The sequence below is a fragment of the Capra hircus genome, chromosome 9 (genome assembly GCF_001704415.2).
Source record: "Capra hircus breed San Clemente chromosome 9, ASM170441v1, whole genome shotgun sequence".
Classification (NCBI taxonomy): Eukaryota; Metazoa; Chordata; class Mammalia; order Artiodactyla; family Bovidae; genus Capra; species Capra hircus.
Genome location: NC_030816.1, coordinates 56571345 through 56591439, shown reverse-complemented (window position 1 = coordinate 56591439; position 20095 = coordinate 56571345). Strand labels below are relative to the sequence as shown.

General features: G+C 41.0%; 1 protein-coding gene across 4 annotated transcripts in view; it reads right to left on the bottom strand.

The window, feature by feature from the left end:
* The window catches only part of AKAP7 (A-kinase anchoring protein 7), a 125528-nt gene that overhangs the window by 21273 nt on the left and 84160 nt on the right, over positions 1–20095 (bottom strand). The window contains exons 1-2 of one of the 4 annotated variants that reach the window (XM_018053221.1): positions 13348–13534; positions 10956–11024 (exon numbers count right to left, since the gene is read on the bottom strand). The exons of 2 other annotated variants lie outside the window; for them this stretch is intronic. In XM_018053221.1, the coding sequence (XP_017908710.1) occupies positions 10956–11024; positions 13348–13396 (118 nt within the window). In that variant the 5' untranslated portion in view covers positions 13397–13534. Of the gene's footprint in view, positions 1–10955; positions 11025–13347; positions 13535–20095 lie in introns of those variants that run through there. One more of the 4 variants, XM_018053220.1, reaches the window with a different exon arrangement.

The window sequence follows — 20095 nt, the reverse complement described above, 5'->3', positions numbered from 1 at the left end:
GTTCGCCTCTCAAGCTCTTGGTGTCTAAATGGGGAAGAACTGCTCCTAGTCAAAGGAATTTCAGGAACTGGGTAGAAAGATACACGTGGTACAGGGGTGGACAAAAGACAGTCACTACCACACTGGACTCCCTCTCCAGCTCCCACAAAGGCAAGCTTGATGTTCCTGGGGAAACCGGGCACTGAAAAGATGCTTAGAAGAAGATCAGAGATGATCTCCAAGACATCACCATTCCTCTCTGAGGATGAAACCAGAGCTGCCCCCACCACCACTGCTTAGAGTCTCCTCCCAGGAGTTTAGAGGCTGAAGAGCCAAGTTCCTGCATCACCAGCTTCTTCTAAGACCTAGTAAAGTCCTGTATAATGAGTCCTGAGACTCTGCATACTTATGTTTCCATGACATACAGCATATAACTCTGGTTGTAATAACTGTATTTATGAATCCTTTTAATAATAAAAACCTAACATTAATTGCCTGTTATGTGCCTGGCTTTTTTCCTCACACATTTAAATCTAAAGCTTACTATTGTTATTGCTATTTTACCCCCACCCTGAACACAAAGGATCAGAAAAACCATGAGACTTGCCCAAGCCTACACAACTCAAGAATGACAAGACTGTGACTCAAACCACACTTCTGCCATTATACCTCCATGCTTCTTAATCTCTGAAAGTGAAAGTGTTAGTCACTCAGTCATGTCCTACTCTTTGTGACCCTATGGACTGTAGACCACCAGGCTCCTCTGTGCATGGGATTCTCCAGGCAAGAATAGTGGAATGGGTAACCATTCCCTTCTCCGGGGATCTTCTCAACCCAGGGATCAAACCCGGGTCTCTCATGTTGCAAATTCTTTACTGTCTGAGCCACCAGGGAAGTCCCCCTGTCTGGCAACTAAAATTATTCCTATGATGTGTTCTATGATATTTTTAGCTCTAAAAGTGAGACTTCCAGCCAGAAAATACTTAGAATGCTTCCTTTTTAGTTATAGGGTCAGAATACCTGGACTGGAATTCTCACTTCCCCATTCACTAGCTCTGTATCCCTGTGAAACTTGCTTAACCCCTCTAAGGGTCATTTTCTGTATTTATAAACCAGGAATAACAGTAGTGCTGTATGAGAATAAAGGGCTGTGAAAATTAAATGAGATAACAACACAAAGCACTTAGCACAATGCTCCCCTTAGCACAGTGCTCCCCTTACAGTATTCAATAAAATTAGCTACAATTATAGTTTTGATTTAAATGAAATAAATACTGCAACCCTCTTTCAGTTTATCAGGCTATAAGGCTATTTGTTTATGAGCACCCTGCTTAGGGCCCTATAAACAAATATGATATGAGCAACCTATTCACTTTATACAATTGGAATGACTGCAAATAAGTAAGGTATGCATTGTTCTATATAGCTTACATTCATATTCTTTTGCAACTAAATAATGTTCCTCCTTAGGTAAAGAGAAGGGCTACTGCTCATGAGTCTGATAAAAAGCCTTCAAGCAGACATATAAACGGACAATAACTGAAACAGAAGATACAGATGGTTTTAAGTTTCTGTTAAGCTATTAGGGCTTCCCTGATAGCTCAGTTTGGTAAAGAATCCACCTGCAGTGCAGGAGACCCTGGTTCAATTCCTGGGTTGGGAAGATGAATGGAGAAGGGATAGACTACCCACTCCAGTATTCCTGGACTTCCCTTGTGGCTCAGCTGGTAAAGAATCTGCCTGCAAGGTGGTAGACCTGGCTTCAATTTCTGGGTTGGGAAGATGCCCTGGAGAAGGGAAAGACTGCCCTCTTTCAATTCTAAGAGTGGTGCTTTTGTGTTTCCAGCAACTACTTATGTTTCTACATGCACCAAATTAAAAGGGAAGCATTCAAAGTAGCGATTTTTCTGTACTTTAAAATCACAATGGATAAAAATAATCACATCAAGTTTAGTGTATATAGACAACTTCCCAGGAACGTATCAACATCAGAACATGTGTTATGCACACGTGGTAAATGTCACAATCCGCTGCAGCCTCGGCTTTATTCTCATCTTCCTGGTAGCAACCAGGTACTTTCGGTCACAGTGCTTCTTTCCATCCATTCATTGTCTAATACTCAAAAGACTTGAGATAATTAAAGGCAAAAAAAAAAAGATTACAGTAAAAGGTACACTATAAGTAAAAAATAAAAATCAGGATGAAGAAAACACATAAATCACAGTAGCAAGTAAAGAATAGAAGGAAACACAGACCACAGAAAGGCAGATCATGAGAGCCATGAAACGGACTTGAGCTTCCTGAGATTCAGTGAAAGCAGAAACACGGTAGTTCCTCTTGTCGAGAGGAGAAAGAGCAAATCAGGGTTCCTTTAAGGATCAGCGTGACTGCTCCACTGCTGCCTGCTCCCACAGGGCTCAGGCCATATCCACTCCCCCAACCCCTTCCTCACCTATTCCTCCAGCCTTTCTGGGAAGAGCATCCATCCCGTTTACTTCGCCCCTTCAACTAACTGCCCATCTCACATTCTCCATGGCTCCAGAGGGATTGCTGGTCTACCAGGGCTACCTCTGGAGCACATGATACATGCATACATTTTTTTTAAGTATCTTCCTCAACATACTTCACTTTTAGCTTTCAAAAACTGTTCTTAAGATACTTTGTTTTTAGTATACAAAGGTACCTTATGCCATAATACATAAATTACAATGTCTCTGATATGTTCAATGCCCTCTAGGGTCGTGTAGCTTACTACCTGTATCTTCCCTTAGATTTTATATATGAAAAATAGAAGAACTTATTCTACTGGAATGCTGAAAAATGCTCCCCAGAGCTGACAGAAGTCCTATCCCCACTGAGGAAAGCCTGAGAAGGTGAGGACACAGAGGTTGCCTGAAGCCACCGCCACCGCCATGTATCCCATTCATGAAGGCAAATTTACCCTTTTTTCATTAAAAGGGAAAATTTATTGGGTCACATACGCAAACAAGGAAGGTGGAGAGCTGACCTTGAGACTGACTTAGAGACACTGTCAGCCTTCTGTCTCTCCATCTCTTCTTGCAGCTTCTGCATTCTCACGCCCTCAGGCTTCGCTTGCTGGTGGGGGCGGTGGCTTCAGACAACCTCTGTGTCCTTACCTTCTCAGGCTTTACTCAGTGGGGATAGGACTTCTGTCAGCTCTGGGGAGCATTTTTCAGCATTCCAGCAGAATAAGTTTTTCTCCTCTAATTCCCATATATGAAATCTCAGGGAAGATACAGGTTGTAAGCTACATGACCCTAGAGGGCATTGTACGTATCAGAGATGCTGCAATCTATGTTTTATGGCATAAAGTACCTTCAGATATGCGACATCCTGGGTAGCTCAGCTGGTAAAGAATCCACCTGGAGTGCAGGAGACCCCGGTTCTATTCCTGGGTCAGGAAGATCCCTGGAAAAGGGATAGGCTACCCACTCCATTATTCTTGGGTTTCCCTGGTGGCTCAGCCAGTAAAGAATCTACCTGGAATGCAGGAGACCCTGGTTTGATTCCTTGGTCAGGAAGATCCCTAGAAAAGGGATAGGATACCCACTCCATTATTCTTGGGTTTCCCTGGTGGCACAGCCAGTAAAAAATCCACCTGCAATGCAGGAGAACTGGGTTCAATCCCTGGGTTGAGAAGATCCCCTGGAGGAGGGCGCTGCAACCCATTCCACTATTCTTGCCTGGAGAATCCCCATGGACAGAGGAGCCTGGCGGGCTACAATCTCTCGGGGAGCAAAGAGTCAGACACAACCAAGCAACTTAGCACAGCAGCATGTGACTTCCCAGCATTTAGCCTCTCACTGCCTTGACTTTCTTTGCTGCCCTTCTCTATCTCTGCTCTGACTGACTGGTTCCCAGATCCCTGAAAGAATTCCTCAGATTTTCGAACAGTTTACTGACTGCCTTGTCTCCTGGCATCTGAGCCTTTGGTTCTCCTTAATCCCCAAAGTCATGAGAGCACAGCTGATCATTCCCAAACACTCATGCCCACCTGCCTGAAGGTTTAACTCTCACCTAATTCACTAACCTGTCCCTATATCTGTACTGACTGTGAACATTAATTTCAAATAAGTCTATGTGAGAAAAGCCTTTAAAAAAAAAAAACAGAAGGAGAATCACAGATATAGAAAACAAATGTATGGTTACCAGGGGCAGGATAAATTGGGAGATTGAGACTGACATATTCATAACACTACATATAAAACAGATAACTAACAAGAATCTACTATATAGCACAGGGAACTCTACTCAATACTCTGTATTTGCCTGTAAACGAAAAGAACCTTAAAAAAGAGTGGGCATATGTATATGCATAACTGATATACTTTGCTGTACACCTGAAATTAACACAGCATTGTATATCAACCGTGCTCCAATAAATTTTTTTTTAATTTCAAATCCTGGTTAAAAGAAATATGCCAAAATTATGTCAATTTTATCTCAATAAAACTTCAGGGAAAAGAAATATACACCAAAAAAATCACGGTAAAGACCACAGAATACATACTTAACAAACTTCAACAGAACATATTATTTTTAAAGCATTTCCATAAACTGTAAGTTAGTCTCAAATAACTTGCTATTTTTAGGTTAAATTGATCTGGGTGAGGGTCTTCCTTAGAAATATCTTATTAACAATTAGTCTGAATTACTGTAACCAAATCTGATTTTTTTAAAAAGTTCCTTCAAAACATGTTTAACTAATTCCCTGGGTTAAATACTCTGTTAAAATAATTGGTATAATTCCTATTTTCTTGACTGGATCCTACCTGACACAAACAATGTAGTATTTACAGAGGCCTAAGTCATGAAAAAGTTGGCTTAAAGCTCAACATTCAGAAAATGAAGATCATGGCATCCGGTCCCATCACTTCATGGCAAATAGATGGGGAAACAGTGGATGACTTTATTTTTCTGAGCTCCAAAATCACTACAGGTGGTGACTGCCGCCATGAAATTAAAAGAGACTTACTCTTGGGAAGGAAAGTTATGACCAACCTAGACAGCATATTAAAAAGCAGAGACATCACTTTGTCAACAAAAGTCCATCTAGTCAAGGCTATGGTTTTTCTAGTGGTCATGTATGGATGTGAGAGTTGGACTACAAAGAAAGCTGAGCACTGAAGAACTGATGCTTTTGAACTGTGGTGTTGGATAAGACTCTTGAGAGTCCCTTGTTGAGGTCCAACCAGTCTATCCTAAAGGATATCCGTCCTGGGTGTTCATTGGGAGGAATAATGTTGAAGCTGAAACTCCAATACTTTGGCTACCTGATGCAAAGAGCTGACTCACTGGAAAAGACCCTGATGCTGGAAAGATTGAGGGCAGGAGGAGAAGGGGACGACAGAGGATGAGATGGTTGGATGGCATCACCAACTCAATGGACATGGGTTTGGGTGGACTCTGGGAGTTGGTGATGGACAGGGAGGCCTGGCGTGCTGCGGTTCATCGGGCCACAAAGAGTCGATCACGACCGAGCGACTGAACTGAACGGAAGTCATGAATGACAAAGACAAGAGGCACAAAGTTAAAAGCAGCTAGGAGTCTGATTTTTTAAAAAATTAAAACTGCATATTTCATGAACTTGTTTCCTCGTCTGATTTTTTAAAAAATTAAAACTGTGTATTTCATGAACTTGTTTCCTCATAAAACAATTTGTTTGATATGTTTTTAAATTTATTATTCAAATTTCATAGTTTTATATATCTTTTTAGGTTTTCTTTATAAAACCTAAAAATCTGCATATCTAATTTTGTATTGAAGTATAGTGTATGTTATACAGTAGTGGGTATACAACAGCATCACAATGAATTTTTATCTTAAATTCACTATACTCATATTATAGAAAATTAATTTAAAATTGATGTAAATCTGGCCAAAATGCTTTCATAAAAATTTCATTCATAAAGACAATCATACAACACACAGTATGCCTTGGCTTGTTATCTCCAGGACTTATTGATACCAAATACCCACTATTACTGGGCTTCCCTTGTACCTCAGCTGGTAAAGAATCTGCCTGCAAGGCGGGAGACCTAGGTTTGATCCCTGGGTTGGGAACATTTCCTGGAGAAGGGAACAGCTACCCACTCCAGCATTCTGACCTAGAGAATTCCATGGACTGTATAGTCCATGGGATCGCAAAGAGCCTGACATGACTGACTTTCACTTCACTTCACTTCTTCACTCACTATTACTATGGAGTTCAATATTCAGTATTTTATGTGGTGCTTAGGTAAGATGACAGTGTACCTAGACAAGAACACAAAGTTGTCTATTTTAAAGCAAGTTTGTTGATCCTAAAGGTACTAATTTAAAATAGGCATTAATAGTCATTACAAAATATGAATTAATAAAGAGGCTTTTTTTTTTTTTTTTCATAAAAATTTTGGTTTTCCATTTAAAGAAAGACTTCCCTGGTGGCTCAGATGGTAAAGCATCTGCCTACAATGTGGGAGACCTGGGTTCAATCCCTGGGTCGGGAAGATCCTCTAGAGAAGGAAATGGCAATCCACTCCAGTACTCTTGCCTGGAAAATACCATGGACGGAGGAGCCTGGGAAGCCACAGTCTGTGGGGTCGCAAAGAGTCAGACACGACTGAGCAACTTCACTTCACTTCACTTTAAAGAAAAAGTTTGATGGCTAAAAATAGTCTGAAAACTCTGCCTTAAATTATTTTCTTTTAGGCAACGTATTAAAAATTATTAAGGTAAAATCTGATTATAATTCTTTCTGCTTTAGGGCTTCACTTCAGTATTTTCATTATTTAAAACAAGAGCTGTGCAAATATAATTAGCATACTACTGGGTTTAATGTAGCTTTACCATTTGGCTCCTAAAATCACCAGAAGAAAATGAGTTAAAATGAACACTCACTGTCTTAATTCTACCACCCTGGAGCCATAGAGAATATCTTCTTTCCCTTCCACATTAAAGAATCCTCCAAATATTATAAGACAATTAATTGACCATCCTAGCTAAGCAGCTGGAGTCTGTAAGCCTTCCTCTTACAATGTGGTTTCCAGCCTCCTCGCCATCCTGGCCTCCTCAGGACACAATCCTGATTGTCAGAATTCTAAATAAGGTCTGACTGCTACAGATCTAGATAGAAAGTTTTAGATTAACAGATCATCTACTTGCCAGTTTATTACTTATCATAAACATCAATCAAAACTCTTCAAAAGCTAAGCTTCACAGCTAAATTTAGCTGAATATTTTAAATGCTTAGAAAGTGTGAATTTTATTTTTGCTCTAACAGTCAGATGTAAGATATCAAATTGAAACTTGGTGTAATTCACATGGCAAATGCCAACACCAACTATCTTACCACAAAGTCGGGGTAGGGGGACACAGGCTGCTGCAGAAGTAGAAGTGAAGTCGCTCAGTCGTGTCCGATTCTTTGTGACCTCATGGACTATAGCCTACTGGACTCCTCCGTCCATGGGATTTTCCAGGCAAGAATACTGGAGTGGGTTGCCATTTCCTTCTCCAGGGGAACTTCCCGACCCAGGGATCAAACCTGGGTCTCCCGCATTGTAGGCAGATGCTTTACCGTCTGAGCCACAAGCCATCAGATTCTTACCAACTGGGTGAGCTCTTTCTTCGGAATATGAAACCCTCTCTCCATGTACTCAAAGCATCCTGTGTTTACACCACTTTCTCCCAGCACTCTAATTTTCATGTATACATGTTTGAGGTTAACAAATGTCCTTGACTAAAGTCATAAGTTTGGGGGGACAGTGTGCAGAAAGAGAAAATTGTAAGCTTCAAGTATCTGTGACTCAGCCTTTTGTAAAATTAATATTATTTATCTAGTTGGCATAGACTATACTGACTCTTTATATTTTCATTATATAATTAAAACTATACTTATTCTTTATATTTTCATCATATAGTTCAGTTTTTGCCTATGACTATTTGCTAAGGGCAAACAACATTACTATACACCAGAAAGGTTGGCTTTGTAATTCCAAGGTCTGCTAACTTGTACCTTTGACATTATAAATGTTTGTTAAGGAAAACTGTATTTGCTAAAATGTCTGTTGTAGAAACTGTGATTGCCTGAGTCAAGCTATAACCACTGCCTGTGATAAGAGCTTGAGGTAACTTCTATCTAGGTGGTAATTAACTCAGTTTCACTGGACTTGGCTGGTAACTTTCCTGAAATGAATGGGTGTGGCTTTGCTTGTTAGAATGAAAGCATCATGATCTTTCATCCCCAACTTTCTCCCTTCAAGGCATGATAAATACTGGAACCCAATACATCTCTTTTTAAAGAATCAAGTGAATTTAAAAAGGAATCCTCCAACAATAAGGACCATGTATCATCATTGTGTCTTCCTAACACTTGGCTCAAAGCTTTCCAAATGTGATGTGCTCAACAATATTTATCAGTTGAAGTGAACTGAATTACTCTTTCTAACAGCTCCCATAAATTTAATTGCCACTAAAATGGAACATGAAAGTTCAGAAGAAATCAAAGACTTTTGGTTTCTTCACTAGGTTTAGAAATATTTGTTCCAGAATGGATGTACTCTTAGACACACTGAGTATCTTCCAGAACATATCTGAAGACTTTTGGTTGCAGGTGATAACAATTTAACCCAAGCAAGTTAAACAGAAAAAGAGGGGAAGGATTTATTGCTTCACAAAATACAGGTCTTAGTCACAGCTGAACTCAGAGACTCAAACAATATCATCAGGACTGTCTCTTTTTCTCTCTCCTTCTCTGGCCTCTTTCTTCTGTGCTTCACTCTCAGGAAGATTCCCCCTAACTCCCTATCAGCTAGCAATCTTGTGCTTACATCCCTTTCACTCACAACCCAAAAGGAAGACAGATCCTTGATCAACTCTTACAAAAGACTCTGGTCAACTCCATGTGGACCACATGTCCCTTGAACGAGTGCACATGTCCCAAGGCAGGGAAGCCTAATGTCATGATGGACAGACACCACAGAGAAGGGGAAGGAGTCCCTCAGAGGAAGGGCAGCTACACAGATTAATGCCGTAAGGCTGCTCAACAATTAAAGGCCTGAAATTCCGAGTCCCTTTCTTCCCTTCCTGGCCATGATGGAAACAAAAACAGAGTCTTCCAGGCTGACATCTAAGGTGACTACAGTTGTACATACGGTCTCATTCATTACAGAGGAATTGTATTTACTGGGTCTATAATCAAATTCCAAATCATCAGAAACAAACTATCTTCAGATTTGACTCATATTTATAAAATAGTACAAATGATCTGTTTAACTCACCCCACATAGAAAGACTCAGCTATTTGTCAGCATTACTTTGCCAATAAAGGTCCATCTAGTCAAAGCTATGGTTTTTCCAGTAGTCATGTATGGATGTGAGAGTTGGACCATAAAGAAAGCTGAGCGCCAAAGAATTGATGCTTTTGAACTGTGGTGTTAGAGAAGACTCTTGAGAGTCTCTGGGACTGCAAGGAGATCCAACCAGTCCATCCTAAAGGAGACCAGTCCTCAATACTCACTGGAAGGACTGATATTGACCTGAAGCTCCAATATTTTGGTCACCTCTTTTGAGAACAACTGACTCAATGGAAAAGACCCTGATGCTGAGAAAGAGTGAGGGCAGGAGAAGAAGGGGGCAAAAGAGGATGAAATGAAAGGATGGTATCACTGACTCAATCAAGCTGAGTTTCAGCAAGCTCCAGGAGTTGGTGATGGACAGAGAAGCCTGGCATGCTGCAGTCCATGGGGTCGCAAAGAGTCAGACACGACTGAGCAACTGAACTGAACTGAACTGAACACAGAATGACTGTATTGAAACATATTTCATATATAAAAGTAAAACATCTATGTATTATTTAAACACATAAAATTAAGATATGTTTCTTGTTAAAATACATATTCTGTGTGTGTGTGTGTGTGTGTGTGTGTATGCATGCGCATGCTTAGTTCCTCAATCATGTCCAACTCTAAGCAACCCCATGCACTGTAGCCTGCCAGGCTCTTCTGCCAGGCAAGAATATTGGAGTGGGTTGCCATTTCCTACTCCAGCAGATTCTTTACCACTGAGCCACCTGGAAGCCCTAAAATACATACTAATGCTCTTCTTTTCAGCATCCTAGAAGGTCAGGGCTAGAACGTCACTGAGCTGTCAGTGCACCCAACCATCAGCTGTTCTATCCTCCGCTAATACATGTCCCTTTGACAAATCACCACAGGATGGACATTCGCCTGTTTCATTCTACATAAAGCAAATGTACTTCAAAATGGGAAAACTTGCAACAGGAAAGGAGCAAGTAAAATGCCTTCTGAATTAGCTATCGAGGTATCTCTTATAGTGATTAAAGCTTCCTTTTCAGGTTTTTTAGTGAGACTGACAAACTGCAGGGGCCAATAAGCTTGTATTCCTGTTCAAGAACAAGCCCTTCAGGAAGCTCACTATGAGACAATGAGGTAAAATTCAAAGAACACAAGTACTATAAAAGATTTCAGCAAAAACTTCATCAGAGACTATTTACAACACTGATGAATCCTACAACATCTGCAGAAACATTTCATGGGAAGTATGGTCCTGTGTAGCAAGAGAAAGTGCTTAATCTTCCAAGAAATATGCATTTATTGTCGGTCTATTCTACCTACTGTGGCCAAAAAGTATACAGTTTGAGAAAATGTTCCACTGCTGGGCTTTAAACAAAAATGGTCTAGCTGCTTTGTGCTGCATTTACTGAAAAAGAAACCATGATGAGTTCTACTAGATTTGACTACTCACCCCGTTATCAAGATTACTGGCTGTGCATACAGTTAACTTTTCACACAAACATCGCCCTTGCAAAGGTTGATTTTTTTTAAAAATCAGTTTGCTTGATTAAAATAGTAGCACTAATAAATCAATGAGATGAGAATACTTTCTCTCTACCACCACCAAGGACAAAGGCAGGATATAACAGCAGCAGGAGGGGAAAGGGACCATTTGACTCTTACCACTTGGCCAGCTGGGTCCCTCCCTTCTGTATCTCTGCAGGGCTATAGAGGACGGGCTTTCCAACTCGCCTGTGTTTTGGGAACGACAACCACAAATGTAAACATTTACCAAAAACTCATTTAATTCCTCATTCGAGCTGCTCTCAGAAGCTACATTCTGGGACCATCACCCTTTACAATGGAATTAGAAGGGTGTGGGCATAAGCACTCTTGTGCTCTGCTCCTTGGAGGTCCTCACTTAGCTCAGAGCAGGCTCACAAGGCTACTAGGTGGGCTCACAAAAATGAGAAAGACCCAGAAGCTTACTGCACAATCCAGTAGCAAGATCAGGCCCTCCCAAACATCTAATATGGGTTCTTTTACATGCAATCAACACAACTTATGAACTGAATATTTATGTTAGTGCTAATTTACATGTTTCTTGAAGCATGCTAGCTAAGAATTTCTCTGCCTTTTTTTGCAAGTCCCCTTTTTAAGTATTGGTAGACCATCAGCATAGCAGTGCCTGGCAGAGAAACTTCTCTTTAGGCCACCCTGTAGCAAAGAAATTAAACACAACACCAGACAACAGCTGATGGAGTATGTGAATAGAGCATGAAGAAAAGAGTGAAGCAATGTCAAAATCAAAGACAGATGAAATAATGGGGAGAGAATGGGGATGATCCAGGGGCCAGTAGGCATGAATGAGAGGAGAGGGGGCACAAATGCTTTGATTCTAACCATAATTTGCACTTTGGGACTTGAACTTCGCTTCAGACACAGTGTCTTGTCTTCATTTTCTTTATATAATGTTTGTAAGTTGAGAAAGGAAGCCCCCCAAAGTACTTCCTGTTGATCAATACTGAGAGGTGCTGTATGTAAAACAAAAGACTTTGCATTCCCAGGGTCCCAGTTGAGAAAGAAAAGAGCAAATTCCTCATCAAGGTAAAGCCTGGCTTCTATGATTAGAAAAGAGAAGGCTGCTCACACTCAGGGGAAAAAGAGAAAAGAGAACACAAGGAAAGCAGGAACTCTAGGAAAACCTGGAGCAGTGGACTAGGAAGTGGGGAAAGGCTCCCTACATCTGTCCAGACCAAGGTTTTTCCTATGCAGATCTACCTCGAGGAATCAATCAATCAACCAAAAGCCTCAGTTATACAAATGGATCATTCTGACAAATATCTGAAAAGTTTCATGGTGCCAAATGAATATCAGTGCTCATTCTTAGAAAATGAACAACTCTGTTGTACAAAGTCATGTCAGTTTTTCAGCTCAGGACCACTGTATACTATAGAGTATCATTTTCACCAGTAAAATCTAGAGCACAGCTGTGGCTTCTTGTTAATAAGCAAATACTCCAAAGTCTCCTAACATTTATTCCAAAGCATTCCCAGGAGAGTTCTGGTAAAACCTGGCTTATTTTCCCAAGTGCATAGGTATAAGATATGTATTCATTACTTTTAAACCTGTCTCTGGCTAGTTTCCTGAGGAACAGGAAATAAAAGCCAGATGTGAATCTTTTGAGTATCTGAACCTGATATTGAGAGATTCTGTTGACCTATTTAAATTTCAATAAAGCACTGATGTAAGAGAAATGTGGCTGCAAATTTTAATAAGCACGTCTGTGAACATTTTTACTGAAAAAGAAGTAAAAATTCAATACTTGGGGTAACTAGTGTAAGGCAAATCTATTCGGGATGTTAATTACAATGTGGGTACTGTTTTTAACAAAGTTGAAATGTAAGTAAATACATTTAAATCAGGGAGGAAAACATTTCAGTGCAAATGTCATCACTTTAAGTTCTGTTTTCTAGGCCATAAGCAGATGTGGAACCTGACTGACATTAGTTTAAGAATATTCAGCAAGGTTTTTGCAGAAGTCAAAGTGGCATCCCTCGTCTGGAGGGATCTTACAGTTACACCCAAATTCCCTCCACGGAGAACAAAGCAGAGGACACATGAAAATATCTGCAAATGTATAACACATGTCATTTCCGAGCCAGCTTTACTTCTCTATATGTTATTATTGAGCACTGCTCTGAAAACATCTCAATTTCAGAGAATACAAATGAAGTCTGGCCTGTATAATTTGCCAAATTGCACACAGTGACATGCAGAGAAACTCAAAACTAAGACTCTAGATAGTGTTATAAAAATAAGCTGTAAAATACCAACAGAAGGAAGATGAAATTCTAGATCTTCAACACAGCCCTATTCATTGAGTGACCGTACTCTGACAGTTAATTATTAACTATACACCTACCCACCCTTTTAAGAAATACACATAAAAAATCACAGTTCCTTATTCTCCTGTTTCCCATAAGGAAAAAAAAAAAAACACTACCCCTAGAAGAAGACAGTCACTCTAAATAGCCAAGCACTTAGGATTCAGCACAGTGCAAAACCCACTTACTGATTTTTTCCTCGTCTCTTGAGAAAGGAAAGCAGCAGAGCTGGCCCATGGCACTGGCGCTCTCTCCCCCGCCTGGTGTTCTCTCCGGGCTCCCCAAAGAGCAACTGCAGTTTACCCCACGGTCCGCGAGCACACCCTGCCTCCTCCACTCCTCGGAGCCGCACAAGAGCAGCGAGAGCGGCGGCGGGGATGCTCTCCGACGAGGGGGCACTCGCAGCCGCTGGGAGCAGGCAGGCTCCACCTCCCCGGGCCCCAGCCCCACGCAGCTGATACGGGGCTGGCTTTCGGGGAAGCGGGACTGGCGTTCGGGGAAAGAAGTGGCCCTACGCTCGCCTAATTCTCTAAAACTGGGAGCTCTCGCCCTGAGATGAGTGCCACGTGCGCTGCGCGGCTCTGCAGATATGTCTCTAAGAAAGGTAGTGGAGAACAAACCACAAGGAGTCCTTTCTCCTGCAGACAGATACGGTAATTACACAGGGAAATTCAAAGCGGGAGAGGGGGGACTATATACTCTGTCTGCTACTTAAAGAGGAAGAGCTTTCTTTTATCCTCAGGAAATTTTTATTTCTTTGTTTCAGAAACAGGGCACCTGACTTTGCAGAACACAGAAAACACAAGTTGGAGTACCAGGAACTTCAAGCTGCAAGAAGGGTAGAAATGGCGAAGTGGAGGAGGAGATAAATGATTTTATCATTTAAATATCTGCTTTTTTAAACACTGCTGTGTTTCTCTACTAAAGCATTAAAGCAATACCATGAATTTTTAAATTAAAGCATCAAAGTATGTCAGTAGCCCAGAAAATGCCCCAAATCACTGAGAAAAAGATCAGCAATAATAGCATCTTTGCTGAATAAAAACACAAGGTGGTTAAGGTGGTTAAGCAAATTCAGGATGGCAAAACAGCTGATTTCCAGACACGATATATTCGGAATTTCATGTAATCGTTCATGTAAAGATTTCATGTAATTGTGCCAAATCTGTTATCTTGCACAGGGAAGAGCTTTATCTTGCAACACTATGGGAAGGAAAGACAGCTCATGGTGCCAGGAATACCACCCAAATTCTTACTCTGTTCCTCGACTTTCCAGCTAGGCACTCACACCCATTCACTGGGCACTGGAAGGAGAAGGCAGTGGGTGATGATGAAAATTTCCCTGGTTTTGAATGCAGTGTCTCTACTTTCCTACTCATCTGAAGAAAAAGAGTATACAGTCTGGAAGAAAAAAACAAAACTATTTTTTAAATCCTAAGCATTACTTTGTGTGTTAAAGAAACATCTGCAGTGAACGCACGTCACTGAGGAACATGAGTAACTCCTGGCATCCCCTAATCCTGGCACTGGTGTAGGGATAGAACCTTTAGAAATAAAAAGCCAGAGGTCTGAATCTCAGATCCGTCCGGTATTAACAGCTCTGAAACGCTGACCTCTGTGTCTGAGTTTTGTATCTTCACCTGTAAATCTGGTAAACTCATTATAAAATTTTAATTTGTTATTGCAGAGTAGGTGGTGGTTGGGAGGAGGGAGAGAACAGAATAGACTGAACATCTCAAGTCTTTCCAGCACCAGCTAGCAATCTCACTTCCGCCTCTCCCAATTCTGGCGCCCTCTAGCGCCATCTTGAGTTACTGCTTACACCTGCCACGTTCAAGCAAATAGCCCCCTCACTCCAATGCAACCTCCAGGGGATAATGTCCTGTGATGAACTCTAGCAACTTGACTTTATTAATTAGTCCCTGTTGGCACTACTACTGAAAACGTACAATTAAGCATGAAACCTATAAAATGTATTGTTAGCTAAGTAACAGTGTGTATCCCAGGATGTCCTGAAATCCAAAGGGGGTCGGGGAGGATGGAGTTATAAAATGTTAGAGGCTTTTTTTCCCCATAAGCATTAAAAGTGAACTAAGCATAATAAAAGATTAGAAAACTATTGAAAAACTCAAGAAAGAAATTTTAAAACTGGCTTGCTGCTGCTGCTGCTGCTAAGTCGCTTCAGTCACGTCCGACTCTGTGCGCAAATAATTAGCATATCGTTTAACCTCAAAGAGGGGATGGAGTCTGTGCTCAAGGTCACTAAGGTTTATCTCAGTTCTAAAAGGCTACAATTTCACACTGTAGGTTTATGGCTACTTCTAGCTCCAATCAGTCAATCCTAAAGGAAATCAGTCCTGAATATTCATTGAAAGGACTGATGCTCAACCTGAAACTTCAAAACTTTGGCCACCTGACGCGAAGAACTGACACATTGGGAAAGACCCTGATGCTGGGAAAGACTGAAGGTGGAAGGAGAAGGGGACGACAGAGGATGAGATGGTTGGATGGCATCACTGACATAATGGACATGAGTTTGAGTAAGCTCCGGGAGTTGGTGATGGATGGGGAAACCTGGCGTGTTGCAGGCCATGGGGTCTCAAGAGTTGGACATGACTGAGTGACTAAACTGACTGAGCTCGGGATTTCCAAGAATGGTTTCCACACTGCATAGTTGTGAGTTTTTTCAATAAAGATGATTCCTTCAACATAAAATTAAATGTGATTTCACTCCTATAGATTTCATAAGAGCTTTCATATACATAAATTTTTAATTTAAAATAACTAAGAAATTCATGTGTCTGGATTTTTTCATTTAGGAAACAAACTATTTCATATATATGAGAAATTCTGGTCAAAAAATAGAACTCCCCCCCTGCCATTCCATGTCCGCCTGCCAAATGTGAATACGTATCATGCAGAAGGATCTAGAAAGTAGTCATATTTTACCCAATTATTTGGGAATACAACAGTATATAATTAAGTTGAATAGTTTAAGGTGGAAGCCCCACCTCAGTTCAGTTCACTCACTCTGTAGTGTCTGACTCTTTGCGACCCCATGGACTGCAGCACACCAGGCCTCCCTATCCATCACCAACTCCCGGAGTTTACTCAAACTCATGTCCATTGAGTCAGTGATGCCATCTAATCATCTCATCCTCTATTGTCCCCTTCTCCTCCTGCCCTCAATCTTTTCCAGCATCAGGGTCTTTTCAAATGAGTCAGTTCTTCACATCAGGTGGCCAAAGTATTGGAGTTTCAACTTCAGCATCAGTCCTTCCAATAAATATTCAGGACTGATTTCCTTTAGGATGGACTGGATCTCCTTGCTGTCCAAGGGACTCTCAAGAGTCTTCTCCAACACCACAGTTCAAAAGCATTAATTCTTTGGTACTCAGCTTTCTTTATAGTCCAGCTCTCACATTCATAAATGACTACTGGAAAAACCATAGCTTTGACTAGATGGACCTTTGTTGGAAAAATAATGTCTCTGCCTTTTAATATGCTGTCTAGGTAGGTCACAGGTTTTCTTTCAAGGAACAAGCGTCTTTTAATTTCATGGCTGCAGTCACCATCTGCAGTGATTTTCGAGCCCCCCAAAATAAAGTCTGTCACTATTTCCATTGTTTCCCCATCTATTTCCCATGAAGGGATGGGACCAGATGCCATGATCTTAGTTTTCTGAATGCTGAGTTTTAAGCCAATTTTTTTCACTCTCCTCTTTAACTTTCATCAAGAGGCTCTCTAGTTCTTCACTTTCTGCCATGCCCCACTCTTCCCTACTCACAAAAAGAATCAAGTAGTAATTCAAAATTTAAAATAATTGCTAACAGCAAAGGAAACCATAAACAAGATGAAAAGACAACACTCAAAATGGGAGAAAATAATGGCAAACAGAGCAACTGACAGAGGGTCAATCTCCAAAATATACAAGCAGCTCATGCAGCTCAATATCCGAAGAAACAAACAACCCAATCAAAAAATGGGCAGAAAACCTAAACAGACATTTCTCCAAAGCAGACATACAGATGACAAACAAACACATGAAAAGATGCTCAACACTGTTCATTATTAGAGAAACGCAAATCAAAACTACATGCTGCTGCTGCTGCTAAGTCGCTTCAGTCATGTCCGACTCTGTGCGACCCCATAGACGGAAGCCCACCAGGCTCCCCCGTCCCTGGGATTCTCCAGGCAAGAACACTGGAGTGGGTTGCCATTTCCTTCTCCAATTCATGAAAGTGAAAACTGAAAGTGAAGTCACTCAATTGGGTCCGAATCTTCGCAACCCCATGGACTGTAGCCTACCAGGCTCCTCCGTCCATGGGATTTTTGAGGCAAGAGTACTGGAGTGGGGTGCCACTGCCTTCTCCCCAAAACTACATGAGGTGTCACGATATATCTGATGCTTTTGAATTGTGGTGTTGGAGAAGACTCTTGAGAGTCCCTTGGACTGCAAGGAGATACAACCAGTCCATCCTAAAGGAGATCAGTCCTGGGTGTTCATTGGAAGGACTGACGTTGAAGCTGAAACTCCAATAGTTTGGCCACCTGATGCGAAGAGCTGACTCTTTTGATAAGACCCTGATGCTGGGAAAGATTGAGGGCAGGAGGAGAAGGGGATGACAGAGGATGAGATGATTGGATGGCATCACCGATTCGGACATGGGTTTGGGTGGACTCCGGGAGTTGGTGATGGACAGGGAGGCCTGGAGTGCTGCGGTTCATGGGGTCGGAAAGAGTCGGACACAACTGAGTGACTGAACTGAACTGAACTGAACTGATATATCTGTCAGAATGGCCATTATCAAAAAATCTACAATAAAAGCTGGATAGGATGTGGAGAAAAGGGAACCCTCTTGCACTGTTGGTGGGAATGTAAATTGATACAGCCACCATGGAAAACAGTATGGAGATTCCTTTAAAAAGCTAAGAGTAAAACTACCATATGACCAAGCAATCCAACTATGGGGCATACATCCTGAGAAAACCATTAACTGAAAAAGACACAAGTACCCCAGTGTTCACTGCAGCACTATTTACAATAGCCAGAACGTGGAAGCAACCTAGATGTCCACTGAGAGATGAATGGATAAAGACGTTGTGGTACATATACACAATGGAATACTGCTCAGCCATGAAAAGGAACACATCTGAGTCAGTTCTAGTGATGTGGACAAACCTAGAGCTTGTCATATAAAGTAAGTCAGAAAGAGAAAAACAAATATGTATATTAATGCATATATATAGAATATAGAAAAATGGTACTGATGAACCTATTTGCAGGGCAGGAACAGAGACGCAGATGTAGACAGATCTGTGGACACAGTGGGGAAGGAGAGGGTGAGATGAACTAGGAGAGGAGCACTGAAATATAGACATTACCATGTGTAAAAGAGGCCGCTAGTGGGAAGCTGCTGTATAGCACAGTGAGCCCAGCTTGGTGCTCTGTGATGAACTAGAGGGGTGGGGGGGGGGGAGTGGAGGCAGGTTCAAGAAGGAGGGGATATACATATACTTATGGACAGAGGAGTCTGGCAAGCTACAGTTCGTGGGGTTGCAAAGAGTCAGCTATGACTAAGCAACTAACACATGGCTGCTTTGCACTGCTGTATGGCAGAAACCAACACGACAATGTAAAGCAATTATCCTCCAATTAAAAATAAATTTTAAAAAATGAAAATAATCACTAACACTTACTGGACACCTGCCAGGCACATGTTAAGTGCTCTACATTTACTCACTCATTTCATCTTTACCACAGCTCTGAGGCAGCTACTATTAATACTAACCCCACTGCACAGGTGAAAAAACTTCAGAAAAAAAGTTCAGAACAGTAACTTGGCCAAACTCTCCCCAAGAGTATGTGACAAGAATAGGATCTGGACTCAATCCGTCTGGATGCATAAGCCCTGAGCATCTCATTGCAGAGTTCCATGTTATTTAATATAATTTGTGTGTAGCATCACGTATATATTGGGTTGGCCAGAAAGTTCATTCAGGATTTTACATAACATCTTATGGAAAAACTTTCTGGCCAATGCAAACACTTTATGAAACCTCTTACAATTTCAGAATAATACTCAGAAAAATAGTTATTTAACCAAGCTCTATGGCAATATGTTTTAAATGCCTTGTTTTCTTATGTTTTGTCACCAAATCCTTTTATTAATGGTGCAAGAGTAACATAATCCTATTTTAAAACAAAGGACCTAAAGACAGATCCCTTATTGGAGCTGGAGCCTGGCCCTGCTGCCTGCCATGCCTTGGGGAAATGATGCAATGAAGAACACAGGGCACCAGAATGACCCCAGGAAGCATTCATCTTCCAGGAAAAAAGAGCAACTCAGACCATTCACAAGTGATCCCCAAAAATATTAGTGGGGTTTTATTAAGGGGTTAAACAGACTCCTTTCAGTAATATATAGAGATCTACCATAACTAGATTTAAAAAAGAAGCTTAACGTCAATGATAAAAAATATCTGCTATGATTTCATGTTCATAAATTTAAAAACATAACCTTTTCATGTTATCTTTTCTCACAGGCCTGGCTACAAACCAACCATGGTGAAGACAGTTGCCCATATCAGCTATAGCTGTTCGAATTTTTATTATAATGGTGACAATAGCAGGAATACAACCAGAAGCATGAGGGGGTGGCAGCTGTGTCTTCTTCATGTACTTTGAAATATCAGCTCTGGTTACTGTCTTCAATGAAAAATATAATTCTTAACTATGGCCAAAGACTCTATTCTCTGTGTCCTTGTTTGGCTTTATGTCCTATCTATAACTGAAAACATTTACATGTGGATTTCTGAGCAACCTTGTTACAAAAGTCTGACTCAAGATGAAGAAAAAATCTCACTGTAATATTTTGAATCTTTAAAACTGTAGAAATGACCAATTCTTCTGAGACCTCCAATTCATTAAGAGAG